We start from the raw sequence: 19,759 nt of genomic DNA on the forward strand, positions 1-19,759 counted from the left end.
CCTCTTTCCTTTTAAGTGAGAAGAGAAATGACCTAAACTAACTTCCAGCTTTTGAGGCCAAGGGCCAGAAGGAGGGCGAGGCCAGAAGTATGGCTATGCCTGGGATTTTGCAAAGGCAGCCTGCAAACAGGTCCCTTGTGTCCCATTGCACTCATCACCACATTGTTGTGTTCCTGCTTACCTTCTTCAGGTAGGTTGGCCGCTCCTGGATCTGCATGACATTCGTCCAGTTGCGTTTGGGGGTGCATGTGTGGAGGGAAAGGAAAGGAGGATAATGAGAAGATGACCATTGGTTCTATAAAAAGCCAAGTAGTAATGATGTGTGGAGGGAGGCACAGTGTCAGTAATGTTGTGCCGGGGTTTCCTGTGCATTCAAATAACTAAATGCATATTCCCTGTGTGAATACTGACATAAATCAGTGGTTTTCAACCTATGGTCTGTGGACCCCAGAGGGACCGCAGGCTGTATCTAAGCAATCCATGAAAGGTGGTTGTTAACATAAAATATCGGTCTTCAGGGCCAGCTAAAAACTGTTTGTTTGTTTGTTTTTGGTGGAAGTTGAAGCACCCTAATGTGCAGTTAGATACTTTTAATGCCCCTGTGGTCTGGGGGTCCTCAGACTATTTCTAGGATTTTCAAATGGGAGCGCAGCTCCATTCAAAATTTATTAGGGGTCCACAAATGAAAAAAAAGTTGAAAACCACTGACATAAATAGTACTCATGATGGACTTCTTTGACCCGTCCATCTCACTGCATGCAGAATTACACAACAGAAGAGTGGAAGCAAGTGGAGCCTTCCAAAAGCAGGGGAAAATAAACCCTCAGTCCCAACAATGAGCACATTTAATGAGCGCTCTAATCAGTGGGAAGTGCTCTGCCATTGCGGTTGGTAGCTTTCTTCTCCTCACTGCATTCTACACACAGTGATTCATGCAGAGTTCTGGAGGAGAGAGGATATCTGATGTGTCTTTAGACAAGAACTTGTGGTGGTGATTAGCTGGGAAAGTGTGTGTGTGTGTGAAGTGTATAACCATTGGTGAACATTTCATCTCCCCCCACCTTAAAAAAAAAAAAAAAAATCCCTCCCTCCAAATTGAGACACTGATCACACTCCTAGGCCTGGTATTCCTCCCCAACTAACAACAATCAGAGTATGTAACTGCACATTAGGGTGCTTCCACTCCCACCAAAAAATAAAGAATAGGTTCTTGGCTGGGCCCTGAAGCAGACTGTGTATGGAATTTTGGGTCCCTTTCGCTTTCTGCTCCAGTGAAGATCTGTCAAAACTATGTGTGTTCACTCTCTGTCTTGCAGTTACTCCCTGCTCCATGCTTCCAGAAAGACGTTCAGCAATGTTAAGGTCAGCATTTCCAGCCAATGGACTCCTTCCTACCTAAATACCACGGCCCTGGAGCTCCAGCCATATGAGGTGAGAACAGTCAGGACTATCAACCTAGCTGGCAAGTTCTAATACAGACACATGAATGCTAGTATGTGAATGGCCCAACTCAAACTCTGGTGCAAAAGAGATTTATTTTTTGCCAGAGATACCCCTGGCTACTTGAGTACTTGCATAGGTGGGAGTCTCAGGTGACTTAAAACAGTAAATCCCACACCATAGTCTTTGGACCACCAGTGGTCAGCAGAGCCTTTCGTAGTGTGCACAGAGTGAAACTCCCATTAATGTGCAACACAGGCGGGATAGATCTCTTGTATTAGGAGTGCAAGAACTGCCCTACTGGATCGGACCCGTGGTCCATCTGGTCCAGGTTCCTGTCTCCAACAATGGCCAGCACCAGATTCTTTAGAGCAGTGGTCTCCCACCTGGGGTGCACGCACCCCACTTTGTGCACAAGACCATCCCTGGGGGTGCGCAGCAGGAGGAGCACTGCCGAAAGTCTTTCCCTGCAGCTCTTTTTTTTTTGCTTCCCTTGAGCTGGCACTGGGTGTGCGCGCTCCAAAAAGTTTGGAGACCACTGCTTTAGAGGAACGTGCAAGAAACCTTATAAATAGCCTGCACATAAGGAAAAGTACTTCCTAACCCCATTAGTTAGAGGTTGGATATTACCCTTCCAAACCTCTTGGGTGTTGTTGTTTCTTTAAATCCTTGCTACTGCAACCTTGAATGTTCTTACTACAGGAATGTCCGTTCCTTTGTTGGATTCTTGGCTAAAGGATAAACCATAAAAATCATAGAAATATAGGACTGGAAGGGACCTCAATAGGTCATCTAGTCCAGTCCGCTGCACTGAGGCTGGACTAAGTATTATCTAGACCTGTGGTTTTCAACCTTATTTCATTTGCGGACCCCTAAAAAATTACAAATGCAGGTGTGGCCCCTTTGGAAATCTTAGACGTAGTCTGCGGACCTTCAGGGCTCCGTGGACCACAGGTTGAAAATCACTGATCTAGACCATCCCTGACAGATGATTGTCTAACCTGTATTTAAAAACCTCCAATGATGGAGATTCCACAACCTTCCTAGATACTTTGTTCCAGTGATTAAATACCCTGACAGGACGTTTTTCCCACTGTCTAACCTAAATCTGCCTTGCTGCAATTTAATTCCATAACTACTTGTCCTGTCCTCAGAAATTAAGGAAAACAATTTATCACCCTCCTCTTTATAATGTCCCTCCTCAGTCTTTTCTTCTCCAGACTAAACAAACAGTTTTTTCAATCTTTCCTCGTTGGTCATGTTTTCTAGACCTTTAATGATTTTTGTTGCTCTCCTCTGCACTTTCTCCAGTTTGTTCACATCTTTCCCAGAGTGTGGTGCTCAGAACTGGACACAATATTCCAGCTGAGGCCTTATCAGTGCTGAGTTGAGTGGAAGAATTCCTTCTCATGTCTTGCTTATAACACTCCCAGGTGCAATCCAGACCTGTCACCTCCTGCCCTGCAATCTTGGGTGCCTCACAGTGCTTTGCTGTTGTAGCTCCCAACCTGGGCCACTCACAAACAGCTAAACAGCATTCAGATCAAACCCTGTGTGTGTATAGCTACAGCCCTGGTCCAGCAACTCTGACTCCAGTAGCCTTTCAGCAACACTCCAGCCACACTCAGGCTTCTACCAGCCTTGGTTACCATGTGCAGGGTGGACCCCAACGTTCCCCCAGTCCTGAATTTTCCCAAAAACTTGCGTTCTGCACTGTCCAGCCTTCTCCTGGGCAGTTCAGAAATTAGAGGTTTGTTGCACCTGTAAGGGGGCTTTATACAACAGATTGCTACTTTAACTGGAGTTCCCCAAACAGTTCAGTTTAAACACAGCACTGGATTAGTTTTGATTTTAAAAAATAAAACACGTTTGTTTAACTACGAAGACAGAGATTTTAAGTGAGTACAGCTATAGGGTATTAAAGTCAGAAATGGTTACAAGAGAAATAAATATAAAACGCTTCCTAGTAGCTAAGACTTAACAAACTAGACTTGGCTCCAGGTAATATCTTTACCACGTGTTCCAAGCAACATAACTGACCAAATTCTCAAGGCAGGATTTGCCCCCACACTCCAAAGGGCTGTTTCCTTTGTCATCTTAGGTGAAAGAGTGCAAGAGAGGGGGAGGGAGAAAGAAAGATAGAATCCGTGAGGTCTTTTTGTCCCTCACTTTTATAGCCCAGAGTAGCATCAGTGTTAGTCTGTAGTCGCAAAAAGAAAAGGAGTACTTGTGGCACCTTAGAAACTAACCAATTTATTTGAGCATAAGCTTTTGTGAATGATGAAGGGAGCTGTAGCTCACAAAAGCTTATGCTCAAATAAATTGGTTAGTCTCTAAGGTGCCACAAGTATTCCTTTTCTTTTTATAGCCCAGTCACCCTTTGAAATGCATTTTCATGAGAGTTACGCTAGATAAAGTTCCTTCTCCCTGTGAAGAGGGAGACCTGGAATCTTGTAGTGAAAAAAGTTCCGTGTTGTTTGTTAAAATACAGATCACTCTTTTCCTGCCCCCCTTCACTGCCAAAGAACGGCCACTTGACCAGTGATTGCCAGTGAGATTTGATGACACCCGCTAGAGCTGTCAGCTTCTCCTTTGTCTTTGAGAATCAGGATTTTTCCAGACTTGTCTGGTAAATGCATTTCAGTCATAATTTCAGTTTACATCCATAACTCTTAATATACGCGTTTTATAGATATACATTTCACCATGATATTATTGACCCATGAGTTACTACTTTTCAAATGATATCTCATGAGGAATATTGTGTACAAAGATTATTACAGTGGTGTGATTATAAGGAATTCATTCAGTCGCAACATCACAGACAGATATATATTTTTGCAACAGTATTATAATTTTGACTCTTATTTAGTTTGTGATCCCCTATAACCCTCAGATCCTTTTCTGCAATACTCCTTCCTAGGTAGTCATTTCCCATTTTGTATTTATGCAATTGATTGTTCCTTCCTAAGTGTAGTATTTTGCATTTGTCCTTATTGAATTTCATCCTGTTTGTTTCAGACCATTGCTCCAGTTTGTCAGGATCATTTTGAATTCTAATCTTGTCCTCCAAAGCACTTGCAACCCCTCCCATCTTGGACGCCTTTGTGTAATAAGTGTAAAATGTAAAGTGTAAACTTTTGGATTGCAATCTGTCTGGTACGGGGACCTTAGGTTTTTATTACGTTATCGTAAAGGGTCTAAAACACCTGTGGGTGCTGTAAAATGAAGTATTGTGGATATATATTCTACCCATTAATCAGTATTTAACCACTCGTTCCTGATTTGCTCAGCATTCTGAGCTAGCAATATAGTTTATTAATAGACTGACAGATGGATACTACTGACCTCTAGTGGCAGCAGTAGTTTTCTTCAGTGGCTTTACCTTTTATTATTACATATTTTTTACACACTGCATTATTTTGGAAAACATAACTAAATAGAAGCCACATCTGTCAGCTGCTGCCTGGTCAGATCACGTAAGCTGAATAAGGCTAGGTGTGACCAGTACTTGGGTAGAAGGCACTCCAAATACAGCCAGGCCTGTCCTGACTGAAGGCAATGAGACGTGTGGAAGCATAGCTGTCATTTATCATTACAATAGTGCTTAAGGGCCCCAATCATGGATCAGAGCACCATTTTGCAAATGCATAATTAAAAGGTGGTCCCTGCCTTGAAGAACTTGATCTATGGCAAAAACTGAAATGGAGTTGATGAAAGTTGAGCATAGGAAATGTCCCCTTTAAGGTTGATTTTTTTTTTTCTCCCCTTCCCCCTTAATTAATTCCTTCTTCTCTTCCTTCAAATCCATCTTCAAAGCTTGGTACTTTCAGCTTGTGTTCCGTCACTAATCTCAGCTCTGGGACTACTGATTCTCTCCCTGTGTCAGATCACTTTGAAACTAAAATTGAACTCCAGTTTAAAAACAAAATTGGAACAAAACAGGTAATCTGAATGCTCTGTAAATATCACTTTCCCAAGAACAGTGTATCTTTTCCCCCTGATTCCTCTGTTCTCTCCCTCCTCCTGGTCATTTCCTGTTGTGTTACCCGATTAATGTAGATTGTAAGATCCTGAGAGCAGAGGCATTATATATAAAGCAGCATGTAGATTAGCAACATTGTTACCATAAATATTAATTGCAGTGTTTCTCACTGGTGGTGTGCTAGAAGTTAGTTGAGGTCTCCAGCAAGAAAAAGGTGCTTTTCATAGAATTTGAAGTGGAAGTTCATCCTGACTCAATCAATTAGCTAAAGTATTTCAGAGATGGGATATTACTGGAGCAAGGTATTTCTTGTGTGTTATAGGATGAGATCTGTCTCTTTCGAAGACTCATGATTCAATTGCTTCTCTTTGTAGCTCTGGAACAGTAGCCATTTATTTCCCAATGCAGAAGATGCCACTCTTTTCCTGGGGACATTGGACACTATCTTTCTCTTTTCCTATGCTGTGGTGAGTAAAACTTAATCACAGCTGCCAAAGTTTGGGTGGGAAGGATGGTGAGGGTGACCCATCACGTTTGAGAGTGGAGGGACAGGATCTGCTCTCTGCTCCTGACTAACACTAAGGGTTTGGGAAGTGAACAGATTCCCTTTGACTGCATTATTTTTGCCCTCACCTCACACTGATATGTTACATCTTTTAAGGGGTCTGCAAATAGGTTTAAGAGAAATCCATCTACTTCAGAATTACATGCTGAATGCTCCAAATAGCAATGGTGAAAGGCAGTCAGCATATAATCTGCTTTAAATTTACCTTCTCTGTCCTCCCAACCTCTTTCAGGTCTCCTAGAATCCAGCACAGTCTCCAACACCACACGCTAGTGGCATGTCACATCCACCACGGAAGTCTGACATAGCAAGGAGCCAGACAATAGAGGAGTTTGGGGAGGAGGGTTGTAGGATCAAATAAATGCCTTTTGCACTGGTGTGTTGCACAGATTTAAGGAGGCTTTTTCAAGTGGTTTTGTATCATGCAGGGTAACAAACACTCTGCAAAAGACACTTCCTGGGCACTTCCCCCAATACTCTGGCTCCTTACTGAAGTCTGCTGTAGTAATGACGTGACATTACATGTACATGTGGTACATGCTGGAATGTCTCTCAGGTGCATGGCAATTTGTACTTCAGGAGGCTTGAAAGGAATGTGGAAGATGGGGAGCCTATATTTAAAGTAAAATATTTCCTGATACATTTACCCTTGCTGTTTTGGGACACTTATTATATCACTCTAAAGTGGATAGCTTTTTCTGAACCTTTTAAGTCATATTTCTAAAATTAGGCAAATTTCTTTACCTGTGTTGTTCATAACACCTTAGATTATTAAAGCTGAATTTCTAGAAATCTAAGCTTTCACTGTTCTGTTTGCTTTGTGTTTATCTACAGTTGGACACCAAAAACAGACTTGCAATTTTCATTCTGTTCATAGTCCAATCAGTGTCACTTTCTCAATCTAGTACAATGTTGTCATGTTTGCATTGCAAATGTTGCAGGAGAGCCTCTGCCAAAACAAAGTCATTGTCATTGAAATTTCAGGAGCATAAGTTCATGGAAACACTTCTGCTTGTATGAGATCTTGTAAAAATAAATACCGCCACCAAACTTCTACACACCTGTACTTGGGGTCAGATTTGAGCTCCCAGCATTCCTTCAACTCTTTTTACAGATCATGCTGAAAACAAATGTAAACTATGTGACTTTGCTTACCATACTTATCTGTGTTCTTAGGGTCTCTTTGTCAGTGGCATAGTTGGTGATCGCCTGAATTTACGATGGGTCTTGTCTTTCGGCATGTGCTCCTCTGCTTTAGTGGTAAGTTGAAAAATGTCTCTGCTTTGATGAAGCGTGATTACTGTGATTTAGAAACTCTCCTTCCCTCTAAAACACTTGGCTTTTGTTTTTGTTTAGATTCAAATGACAGAATTTATCTGACCCTAGCCTGGCGCTGTGGGTGCTGGGGCTGGCATAGTAATAATACTTGCCCTACACCCCAGTGCTTCCTAAGTAGTGTTGTTAGGGGAGTGCTATGCTCAGCTGTTCAGAATGCTTTTTTTGTTTTGGTTTGGTTCTTTTTTTGAACTTTGTGGCAAAAATGGCTCGTTTATGGAGTTTGGCATTGGGCCAGACTTACTGTTTTGTATCATGACCAGAGTCTGAGGCCTACAGAAGAGTACTCCCAACCCCCTTAAAGCCTTTGTGGCAGTATGAATTTGTGGAGACGTTTCTTCAAACAGATGTTGTGACCCTTCTAAGACTTGAACAAGAGTTGCTTGAGTACAAGGGGCCCAAATCTGGGCCTACACTTTCTCTTCTTCAGTCTGTTTTCTGTGTGTATCAGGACTGTTTTCCAAACCCACATAACTTTTTAAAATGGCTTTCCTTCCAAACAAATCCTTCCTTTCTTTCCTCTTACAAGAAACACTAACATTAATAAACTAGTATGAACTTACTTGATTTTGCAGCTGGCGGTGGGTGAAATAAGTCAGAAGGAAATATCTGTAAGGAAAGACTTCTTCAGTTTCAAGCTTCCATGGATAGACACTGAATGTATTTTGTCGTATTGGGTTTTTAATCATTAACATTACATGGATATGCCCATATCTTAACTCATCCCAATAACTGGGAGACGTATTGGTGAATTATTACATTTTGGAAATATCGATAAAAGCACATGCATAAATCAAGTATACTGCATCACAAAGCGTGCTTTGTTTATCCTGGATAGTGTAGGTTAGGGCTAAAGTTTCTGACACAGTCCCACATGACATTCTTATAAGCAAACTAAGGAAATACGGTTTTGATTAAATTATTGTAAGATGGATGCACAACTGGTTGAAAAACCATATTCAGAGAACAGTTACCAGTGGTTCACTGTCATACTGGTTCCCTGTCCAAAGGAAGCAATAAAAGAGGTGTAGAAAACATGGCTTATGAGGAAAGGTTGAAAGGACTGAGCATGTTTAGAGCATGTCTACACTATAAGTGCTACAGCAGCAGCTATGCTGTTGTAGTGTAGACACTTGCTACAGCGATGGAAGGGGTTTTTCCATTGCTGCAGTTGATTCACTCACTCAAGAGGTCAACAGAATTCTTCCATTGACCTAATGATGTCAATAATGGGGCTGAGGTCATCTTAACTATGTGTCTCAGGGATCTGAATTTTTCACATCCATGAGCAGCGTAGCTAGATCGACCTAAGATTTAGGTACAGACCAGGCCTTAATCTAGAGAAGACTGGGGGTCTGAGAGGGACTGTTAATCTTCAAATACGTAAAAGGTAGTTATAAAGAGGACAGCGACCAATTTTTGTTCCTCGTGTTCACTGAGGGCAGGACAAGAAGTAATCAGTTTACTTCTTCAAAACCGTCCCCCTCTATTCGACACGTCCCCCTCTATTCAACATTGGTGAGGCCTCATCTGGAGTACTGTGTCCAGTTTTGGGCCCCACACTACAAGAAGGATGTGGATAAATTGGAGAGAGTCCAGCAAAGGGCAACAAAAATTATTAGGGGTCTGGAACACATGACTTATGAGGAGAGGCTGAGGGAACTGGGATTGTTTAGTCTGCGGAAGAGAAGAATGAGGGGGGATTTGATAGCTGCTTTCAACTACTTGAGAGGTGGTTCCAGAGAGGATGGTTCTAGACTATTCTCAGTGGTAGAAGAGGACAGGACAAGGAGTAATGGTCTCAAGTTGCAGTGGGGGAGGTTTAGGTTGGATATTAGGAAAAACTTTTTCACTAGGAGAGTGGTGAAACACTGGAATGCGTTGCCTAGGGAGGTGGTGGAATCTCCTTCCTTAGAAGTTTTTAAGGTCAGGCTTGACAGAGCGCTGGCTGGGATGATTTAATTGGGGATGGGTCCTGCTTTTGAGCAGGGGGTTGGACTAGATGACCTCCTGAGGTCCCTTCCAACCCTGATATTCTATGATTCTATGATTTACAGCAAGGGGGATTTAGGTTAGATATTAGAAAAAACTTTCTAACTGTTAGGATAGTTAAGACCTGGAATAGGTTACCTGGGGAGGTTTTTGGGAACAGATAAACCAAACACCTCTCAAGGGTGTTTTAGGTATACTTAATCCTACCACAGTGTGGGAGGCTGGAGGTTCCTTTCAGCTGTACGCTACTGAGATTCTATACTTATTATAGACCATTGTGTTCTAGTAAAAATTGTAAGTAAAAGTAAAAGTACAGTAAAAGTTCAGTCATCATCTGTTATATTGGTGAAGATTTTGTAATTTGAGACCTGATTTTAGCACTCTTTGCTATTAAGTGTTTGGTAATAAAGACCATGAAACCACTGTAGGTTTTTTGCAGGGGTTTATGCATCAGTAAAGTGGGAATTAGTGAGACTTTCCTGTATTTCAGTATTGTTGCATATTTAATATGACAGGCGTTTTGTCCATTAATCTTTGATTAAAGTTTTATTTTTGTAAATTAGTGGCCGCCATTACTCCTAGGGTGGGCTGTAACTAAGCTGGGTACCACACTTGGGAGGGAGGCATGTTTAGATGCTGCAGGACATGCTGTTGGTGACTCAGCAGGTGGTGCTGTTACCTCTGAGTCATCACTGAACATTGCCTGAGCATGATATTAGGAATACCTGAGCTGCTGGAGATGCTGTCATTTGAATGAAATGGAAAACATAGGCCTGGAACCACTTCCTCTCTCTTTTCTTTTTCTTTTTTTTCCCCTTTCAATTTTCCATTGACATTTCCAGTCAGCCTGGAAGATTTGTACCAGGATCACAATTTTCCTCTCTTTCCCCACAGGAGTTTGTATTCGGCACTCTCACAGAATGGCTGCATTTCTACGACAAATGGTTCTACTGCTGCCTATGGGTTGTGAATGGCTTGCTGCAGTCCACTGGCTGGCCCTGTGTTGTTGCCATCATGGGCAACTGGTTTGGAAAAGCTGGGTACTTGATATTTCTCCTTGGTTTAATAGCTTATCTGTGATGCAGAACAGCAGTCTCGGCTGAATTCCCAAACCAAAACACTTCTCTGGCAAATCCTGTTATGGTGGCTAAACAATAACGTACTTACCTATTGTGACCTGAGCCTTGACAAGCAGTAAATGAATAGTGAACAACACAAATCTTACATGTCCCAAATAAACAATAAACGAAGTGCTGTTATCTGATATAAAATACAGTAATGCGTACTTCTTCACTATGTAAGAGCTTTAACTCTGACAAAATAGTTTTCATTTTGGGTCAGATTAAGGCTGTTGTATTGTGCCGAAACTTGCATTACTTTGTTTCCCCCTTGTAAAATGAGGGTAATGATATTGACCTCCCTTTGTAAAGTGCTTTGAGATCTGTGGATCAAAATTCTTCTATAAGAGCTGGGTATCATTATTATGTGTTTTCTGCTCTTTGTTGATTTGGCCATTGGCATATATAAAACTCAGTTTGAACGCACAATTGCAATGACTGTGAGCACTCATAAAGTGCACAACTGCACAGCTAAATTATTGGAAAATCTTGCCCATAAAGTGTTGTCATTAGATTTAAGGTTTCAAACATCTCAGAAGGCTGTTTCAGACCACCTAAGGTAGGGCAACAGCAAGTCACATTAATAAGGGCTAGATAGAAACTTTGACCTGTTGTAGAATCATAATTTGTCAGATTTATGGGGATAAATGTATCAAGTGTCCTGTGGGCTGGATCTGGTCTGGGATCTTGACACCACTGACCTAGATCTTAGTTTGACTCAAGTGAAGCAAAATGGGACATGATAGACAAACTTGTCTGTCATGAGCTGATTATTTCACAGTATGATTTATTTTAAATGAAGCTGTTTCTGTGTGGGGAGGGAGTGGAGAATTTAATACTATTACATGTCAGTTAAAGCCAGTTCTAGCTCTCTATCTTCTCCCCCTCTCCTGCTCCATTTTGCTGTGCTTTCTCAGGAGGGGTTTTGTTTTTGGACTCTGGAGTGCCTGTGCATCAGTGGGGAACATTCTGGGAGCGTTCCTTGCCTCCTGTGTTCTGCAGTATGGCTATGAGGTGAGTAGTTGCTGTCTGATTTGGAGTTATGCGATGGGCTGTCTTATCCCAGGGAGTCTTTTCCTGTCTCTGGCCCACTGAGACCAGATAAATAAAGTGTTTTTCTTCTTTCTCATGTCTATGGGGGAACTCTGCTCCCTATACCTTTGTGGCAACACAGCATAGTAATCCTCTCCATTCCTTCTCTACTCCAGAGAGTACAGAATATTGCATGAGATTTGGAGGGGCTCTATCCCTTTAAAACTTACCCATTTCTGCTGAGTGCCTATGCCATGGTCACCTACCGTCTTCCTGAGTTGGAGAGGATAGAGTGCTGTTTGGAGCCAAATCTAATGCTGCACGTCAGCTGGCTGACAGACACTGCTGTTAAGCAGCGGTGAGGCACGGACAGGGCCGGATTAACCCATAGGCCCTCCTATTTTTAGGCCCTCCATTCCATATTGAAGTAACAGCTGAGTGACGGTAGTGGGGCCATCGGAAATTTTTTGTCTCATTGGATATTGCTTTGTACAAATTAATCCATCAAGATTGTGAATTCAATTTATGGTGGTTGTGATTTTGTCTTTGTGGACTAAGTAATTGTTTGTGGGCCCAAGCAATATCGAACTTTATACACAGTAGGTCTACACTGGACAGTAGAAACCCTGTCAAAGAAAGGAGGATGGCAGAACTTGAAGGAGGCCAAAGAAAGACAGCAAAGACAAGACGTAGTACTGAAACGTTCTCCTTCACTCCTAATGTTTTTTCCTCCTCCTAAGTCTGGTGGTGAGGAAATCGAGGCCAATACCAGCCCAAGTGAACCTGCTGTGTCTGATGAAAAGGAGCAGCTTCCTGTGACTTCTGTAGCTGCAGTCTCACCCCACTCCTCTCAAGACTTTCCCAGTGATAGTGAGACAAAAAAAATCCTTCTCCAACAATCCAGGCATGTAGGATGTGACTTCTCAAGATCTCATTGCATATTGGACTGAGAAGGGCCCACAGAAATGCCAGAATCTAGATGCTGACTTGTCATTGACAAAGCGAGAGTACACCAATCAGAATAGTCATCTGACCAAATCAGTGTTTGAATATGTGAACCCTAACAAACAGATTAGATGAGCCATTCTCGCTTGCCATTCGTCTTCTAAGAAAGTGTACTGTTTTTATTGCCACCTGTTTTCTGAAGTGGGGAATGTTCTGCAAAGGCTTCAGTGGTTGGAAGAATACTGCATACATTACCAATCATGCAGTGAGTAAACAGCATACATTCTCAGTTAGCAGCTACCACGCCCGACTGAAAGTTAGTGGCAGAACTGATACCCAAATGGAAAACCAGTTTTTGGAAGCTGATGCTTATTGGAAGAACATTCTCAGCTGTGTAGTTGAAACCATAGTTTTTCTTGCTGAGCATGGTCTGCCATTCCGTGGCTCAGATGAGACTGTTGGATTGAAACACAATGGCAATTACTTTGGCGTTCTAGAGCTAATCGCTAAGTGCGGCTCTTTCTTAGCTCAGCACATCAATGAAGATGCAAATTGTGGAAAAGGCCATACATCATATCTATCAAAGACAGCAGTTTTCAAACTTTAGCAACCTGAGGACCCCCACTGTAATTTAAAATTTTTGGGGGACCCACCAAGACCCCCACTCCGCCCCAGGCCCTACCCCCACTCCACCCATTCCCCCCCAAGAGACCACCCCACCTCTTCCCACCCTTGCCCCTCCTCATCCCCCCTCTTTCCACCCCCTTTCCCAAGTGTGCCCCGTTCCCGTTCTTCCCCCTTCCTCCCAGCGCCTCCTACGGAGGTTTGCAGGAGGCGCTGGGAGGGAGGGGGAGGAGTTGATCAGCAGGGCCTGTGGACCCCCTGGGGTACCCTCAGGGCTCCATGGACTCCAGTTTGAGAAATGCTGTTGTATGTGATGGATACCCCTTCATCCAGGGAGTGCTGCACCCCTAGTTCCAACATCTATGCATAGAAGTGATAGACACAGAGAATTCATCCAGAAACAGTGGATAAATGGCAAGACAAGTTTAATTTTCCTTTTATCATAAAAAAAATCCTTCTATGACAGTGGTTATCAAACTTTTTTTACTGGTGACCCGTTTCACATAGCAAGCCTCTGGATGCGACCCCCCCCTTATATATTAAAAACACTTTTTAATATATTTAACACTATTATAAATGCTGGAGGCAAAGCGGGGTTGGGGTGGAGGCTGACACCTCGCAAACCCCCCATGTAATAACCTTGTGACCCCCGAAGGGGTCCTGACCCCCGGTTTGAGAACCCCTGATCAAAGACTATTTGTGATGAATTCATTGCACTGCTGGCAAAGAAGACGCTATCAGCCATCGTAGATGAGATCAAAGATGTGGGATATTTCTCAGTGTCCGTCACCTCAACACCAGATGTGTCACATGTAGATCAGCTGACTGTCATCTTGCATTATGTGCTACCCAGCGGACCAGTTGAGCATTTTATGACCTTCATAAACATCACCAACCACCCGGGAGAAATTTGCCTCGTACCTACTCGATTTCCTCACCGAAAATGGGATTGACATCTGCCTTTGTCATGGCCAAAGCTATGACAATGCAATGTCATAGCTGGCAAATATTGGCAAATGAGTGGCAAATATTCAGGGATGTAGACAAAGATAAAAAAGCGCAATTGATTACATACCATGTGCTGCTCACTCACTCAGCCTTGTTGGCCAGTCTGCTGTGGATTGTTGTGTTGAAGAAGTTTCTTTTTTTGGATTTGTCCAAGAATTGTACAGTTTTTTTTCTCTGCATCAGCCAGTCGTTGGATGATTCTTAGAGATTGACTACCAAAGCGATGCCCAGTGCCCAGTCACTCTCAGGGACATGGTGGAGTGCCAACGCTGAAGCTGTGAATGCAGTTGTTCTGGAATACCCCAACATCCATGAAGCGCTAGAGAGCATCAAGGATGATGAATCTCAAAAATCAGCAACAAGAAAAGATGCGAAGATCCTGAGTGATGCAATGCACCCTTTGGAAACTGCTATTTTGTGTGAGGTCTGGAATGATATACTTCAGCCATTCAGCAGGTGCAGTCTAGGCTTGCAAAGTGCTCAAATTGACCTTTCCACTGCTGTAAACCTAATGAGGAGTCTTGGAACTGTTCTTCAACAAATACAGGATAGTTTTGATGAGTATGAAATTCAGGGGGCTGCAAGGACTGCTAACCATGAATATAAGTCAGCCAAATACCGCAAAAGACAGAAGACATGCGACGATGCAGCTTCCCACTCATTCAGTGACCAGGAGGCCTTCAGAGCTAATACCTTCATCACAATCATTGACAAACTGAAGAGTTCATTAGAACATCGGATCAAGGCTTACAAAAATATTGACAAAACCTTTAGTGTACTGACAAATTTTTTGCCTAACATTTCAAGTTCCAAAGTCAGTGAAGGTATCAGACGTCTGTCTCAGAAGTACCCAGATGATCTCCCAATAGATTTTACTAAATAATTTCTTCAATTTGTTGAATTTGCATCACTCTCAAATATAGAGAGAAAAGGTGACGAAAGTAAATCGTATTTGGACGTACCGAGTTGTCACTGAATCCAATGTGATAGAATGTTTTCCAAATGTTGAAACTGCATTATGCCTGTATTTGTCACTAATGATTACTAACTGTAATGGAGAACGTTCCTTCTCTCTTCTAACCAGGGTCAAAAATGTCCTCCGATCCACCATGACACAAGAGCATCTCAGTGCTTTGTCCCTCTTGAGCATTGAGAATGAAATTGTCAGGTCTTTGAATTACAATGACATCATTCATGACTTTGCCACAGTTAAAGCTAGGGGGGAAAAAATTTGTGTGAAGAATTGAGTGTAGTCAGAGTAGAATAAACTTGTTAATTTTACATAAATAAATATGTATATAGATAGATGTTTGACTTCATAATTTTTTTTGTAATATGTATTTCATACTTAGACCCTTCTCTCCCATTAGCCTTAGCCCTCATAACCTTAATCTGGTCCTGGGCACGGATATCCATCAGGTGTGGGGATGGGCATGCCACTGCTTCAGGGAGCATTTAACAAGGATTAGCAATTAATACGGCTTCTTATAGAAATAGACCCAAATTGTGTTCTAGTTAAGGTAGCAAAACTGCTTTCATTATAACCACCTGTTTTCAGCCACTCTCATCTTCCCAAAACATACACCTTTTGGGATGGAATTGTCTATTCTTCCTCCTGGAGGTAAAAACTATTTGAAAGTTTGAGTAAAATACCTTCAGCTGTTTTTCTGTTACGGACGAGTAAAAAATTCTTTTCCCACTACATATTTTTATATAAACATTTAAAGATGCTAGGCCTAAATAGGCTGAAATTTGAAATGTAGTTCTCGCTATGCAGTTTGTGCTTTCCTTCTCTTTTGGGAATGGGATATAAAAATAATCCGTGCTAAGTAGGGTGACCAGATAGCAAGTGTAAAAAATCGGGACGGTGGTGGGGGGTAATAGGTGCCTATATAAGAAAAAGCCCCCAAAATCGAGACTGTCCCTATAAAATTGGGACATCTGGTCTCCATAGTGCTAAGGTCAATCTGACTGTGTTCAATGAACATCTTGTATGATTTTTAGCAGAGCAGGTGCAGTCTGGTGCTTGAGAACAATAGTATTGTAGTTAAAATCAAAACTCCTCCCCCCAACTGCCAACCATCACATGGGTAAAAATAGTTCCATCAGGTAGACATATTTATTGATTTTGAGTTCTATAGGATAACAGAGCTGCTATCCCAGGCTCTAGGTGTTCTTGACAATATTGAAATATACAAGTGTTATAAGTTACAACTTAATCTCCAGCACTTCTCCACTCAGCAGTGGCCAAGCAACAAAAAGGAGATGTTAAATCTACCTTATAACCAAAGCCAGGGAGAAAAGAAAAGGGTTTTGCATCGTGGCTTAAAGGCCAGACGTGAGCTGTTTTGGACCAAGTTTGGGGAAGAGCTCCGAAGTCAGGGACGCTTCACAGAGAATCCCCTGTTGGCAGCCTTTTCTCTCTCATACCGAGGGGGCTCCAGCTTGAGCATGTCCACGGACTGCAACTCCAGTCTTCACCTTTTGGACAATACAACCTGATTTTAGGACGTTCTCTCCTTGTCCACCCATCCCTGCCCCTTGTAAAGCAATATTGTATAGCTAGTGACCTGAGAACAAGGCAGTATTTATGGACTAAATACACACATTTCCAGTATTCACTCTCATGGAAATCTTAAATGTAGCGGAGTGTAAAGGGAGAAATGTTCATGCGCTCTGCTCAGGTGCCTGCAGGTCCTTATTGCACAAACTTGAAAAATAGTATAGAAATACAATAGCTTATTATTTTAATTTATTCCCCTGTGCCAACAGGAGGCTAAGCTCCAGGAACATTTGTTAGGATTCACCCTTCTGAATGGTAGATGCCTGTACTTACTCTGCTTTGTTACCACCAAGAGCAGTGAGGTGCCAGCTGTGGCCATTACTGTAAGACAAGATGTTCATTATTTGCCTGCATTAAAGGGAAAGTGAATAAAATCTGGTGTTCTGTGTCTAAGCTCCTTCCCCACTATGATATGTCCATTCCAGTGCTCCCCCTCCAGTGAGATAAACAGCATAGTGTCTACTCCAGGGGCAGGGGTGACTGTTTCTAGGTTTTATGGAGATAGTCTGTGTTGGTATGGCTTACTCTTACACAAAGTTGGGGTACAGAGAAATTGCATGTCTCATTGCATAGAGACCCTGTGTGACTGAAAGTTGTTGGAAAAATAGAGATGAATGTTTAATTTAGAATAAGATGCCAAAGAGCAATGTGAAAGATAGTGCTTTTATTCTCTCTTCTCTCCAGTATGCCTTCCTGGTGACAGCATCGGTGCAGTTTGCTGGAGGAATCATTGTCTTCTTTGGACTTCTGATTTCCCCGAAAGAAGTGGGTAAGTAAGAGGTCCACATCATCTTAAACCCTAGTTGGCAAACAGGTTTGCAGATCCCCCATGTTGCATTAAAATGTGGTTAACTTTGCCACATCACTTTAAAAGCCCAACTCCTGCTGCCAAAAGTTTGTGTCACTGACACCGTTCGAAACTAGTGGCTACCTGAGTGAACATTTTCTTGGCCTGCAACACGCTAGGTGCAGACAATGTTATTCACATGGACAGAGTGTCAAAGAGGGGTCCGACTCGTGTGCAAACCATATTCCTTAGAATGCACTCAGTTCCCAAGTGTCCTTCCTATGGAAACTAGGTGTTTTTCTAAGCAGTAATAGAGGAACATATAAGTGACTACCATGGGAGTAAATTGTGTTGAGCACTAGGTTCAGAATCCTCTCCATCCCATGAGGGGAAAGAATGCCTTGGGTTTGCAAAACTCTGCCAGCTGATTAAGGATTGGCATATGGGCTCTGAAGGGGGCACAGGCCTTAACTGAGAAGATGGTTGGCAAGGCAGAGTCTCCAGTGTGAGTAGAAAAGAGATCTTCAGGGCATTGTCAGGGACATGGTGGAGTCTCCTAGGTTTTTGGGGAGGTTGCAGAGGAGGTAACTGTTGACATGCTGGAGTGTATATAGGAATGTCCTGCAGGTCAGACAGCCTAGGATAGCTTCTAGCAAATCCACCATACGGAGTCTTCCTGTTAGTTCATCTGTCAGGACTGCTTCTGGTACATGGTGAGCATCCATGTTCAAATACTGCCTGAGATGATGTGTGCAGGACCTACGCACAGGGAGTCTAGCCACTAAATAGGGGGAAATGCACTAATTTGTTGTGTCTTCCAACTAATGGCCAGACACTCAGAACAGACAAAGCCGACGCCAGGATCAGACAGAATACTTTCAAGAGCGCTAGAAGACAAGGGGTAGTTTCTACTGGCGAATCTGCAGAGCACCATCTAGAAGAGTTTCTAAGCCAAAGGAGGATGGAGGTATGGGAGAGCAAGCGGGGTATCAGAAGGGAGAAATGCTTAAAAGGAGTGAGCATGGGTTTTGTGTGGGGAAAGAATGGTGTTGTCCTTTGTTTCTAGTGTATGTTCTCATGTGTTATAGGCCTCCCTGAGCTTGGAGATGAACAGGACGGCAGTGCTGAAGAAGATGCAAACAAACCCTTAATCAGCAATAATGAGGAGGATGAGGATGATCAAAATTACTCTATTCAAGCACCTGATACTATCAACCAGCCCAAGCCCATTGGCTTTTTCCAAGCTTGTTGTCTACCAGGTGTTCTACTGGTAAGGACTCAGCATTGTTGTTTGTGATGATGATTTACAAATTTAAAAATTTCATTAAAGCTAATGTTAAAATATATAGGTTTAGAAAAGTGTCTGTACATCTGGGTATAGTACTTAGATTATCCACAAATATGGCGTTAGTTTTTAAAAGTGATACGATATATAGAGTGCATAATCAGCAATAACCCAAATTTAGGTGAATAGATTTAACAATAGTTTAGATATTAGAATCCGAATACGCAGGTACATCACTCATGAAAAGTTGTACAGAGATTTGGTTGTGGAAAGCAAAATATATCAGCGAGTGGCGATTGTCCCTCAGTAATTGAGAATTAGATTGGTTGTCCATTTAGAAAATACAGTCCATGAGGAAAGTATTTGTTACTTTCCTGACTGTGCTTCTCATCAGCAGTCCAGCTCACCCCTCCTGGTATTGCCAATGTCCAGTGAAGAATACAGATCACACTATCATCATTCTGAGAGCTAGAACCATGCTAGAGAGGACCCTGAAGAATGCCATCCACCCCCAATACATGGAAAACCTGAAACGGAAGCCAGACCTGGGCAAGGCATTTGAGGTGACGTGCAAGTGAGACACCAGCAACCACTTCCTCCCCAGGACAGCTTCACCCGATTTGCTGACTGGAGGTTCATCCACAGGGCCCAGCTTAACTGCATTCCACTGAATGGAGCTGTCCACCACAGGAATCGAGACAAGCGATGCAGGAAGTGTTGCTACGCTGAGATGCTACCCCACATTCTTTGTAGCAGCAAGCCCCATTTGAGAGCTTGGCAGCTGCGACACAATGCCATCCAAGATCGCCTGGCCAGAGCCATCCCTCAACCCCTAGGGAAGGTTGCCGTGAACTCTGCCATCCTCGAAACCAACAGCCAACGGTGACTAGACATCATCATCACCAACAAGGACCGGAAGAAGATCATCACAGTAGACGTCACAGTGCCCTTCGAGAACAGGTCCCCAGCCTTCCACGATGTCCAAGATCGAAAGGTAGAGAAATACGCACCACTGACTGAAATCTTGAGAGCTAAGGGTTACCAGGTTCAGACACATGCACTAATCGTCAGAGCCTTGGG

At 42.7% G+C, this 19,759-nt stretch overlaps 1 protein-coding gene across 3 annotated transcripts in view; it reads left to right on the top strand.

Moving 5' to 3' along the window:
* SLC37A3 (solute carrier family 37 member 3) overlaps nt 1-19,759 on the top strand; it is a 52,340-nt gene that overhangs the window by 13,488 nt on the left and 19,093 nt on the right. For all 3 annotated transcript variants that reach the window (XR_013347304.1, XM_077828226.1, XM_077828216.1), the window contains exons 2-9: nt 17-190; nt 1,317-1,431; nt 5,800-5,892; nt 7,167-7,250; nt 10,212-10,357; nt 11,353-11,449; nt 17,292-17,376; nt 18,483-18,664. Coding sequence is in view for 2 of the 3 variants with exons in the window: in XM_077828226.1 (XP_077684352.1) it covers nt 90-190; nt 1,317-1,431; nt 5,800-5,892; nt 7,167-7,250; nt 10,212-10,357; nt 11,353-11,449; nt 17,292-17,376; nt 18,483-18,664 (903 nt within the window). In the remaining variant the exon portion in view is untranslated. The remainder of the gene's footprint in view (nt 1-16; nt 191-1,316; nt 1,432-5,799; nt 5,893-7,166; nt 7,251-10,211; nt 10,358-11,352; nt 11,450-17,291; nt 17,377-18,482; nt 18,665-19,759) is intronic.

Source organism: Eretmochelys imbricata, chromosome 1 (assembly GCF_965152235.1).
Source record: "Eretmochelys imbricata isolate rEreImb1 chromosome 1, rEreImb1.hap1, whole genome shotgun sequence".
NCBI classification, from domain to species: Eukaryota; Metazoa; Chordata; order Testudines; family Cheloniidae; genus Eretmochelys; species Eretmochelys imbricata.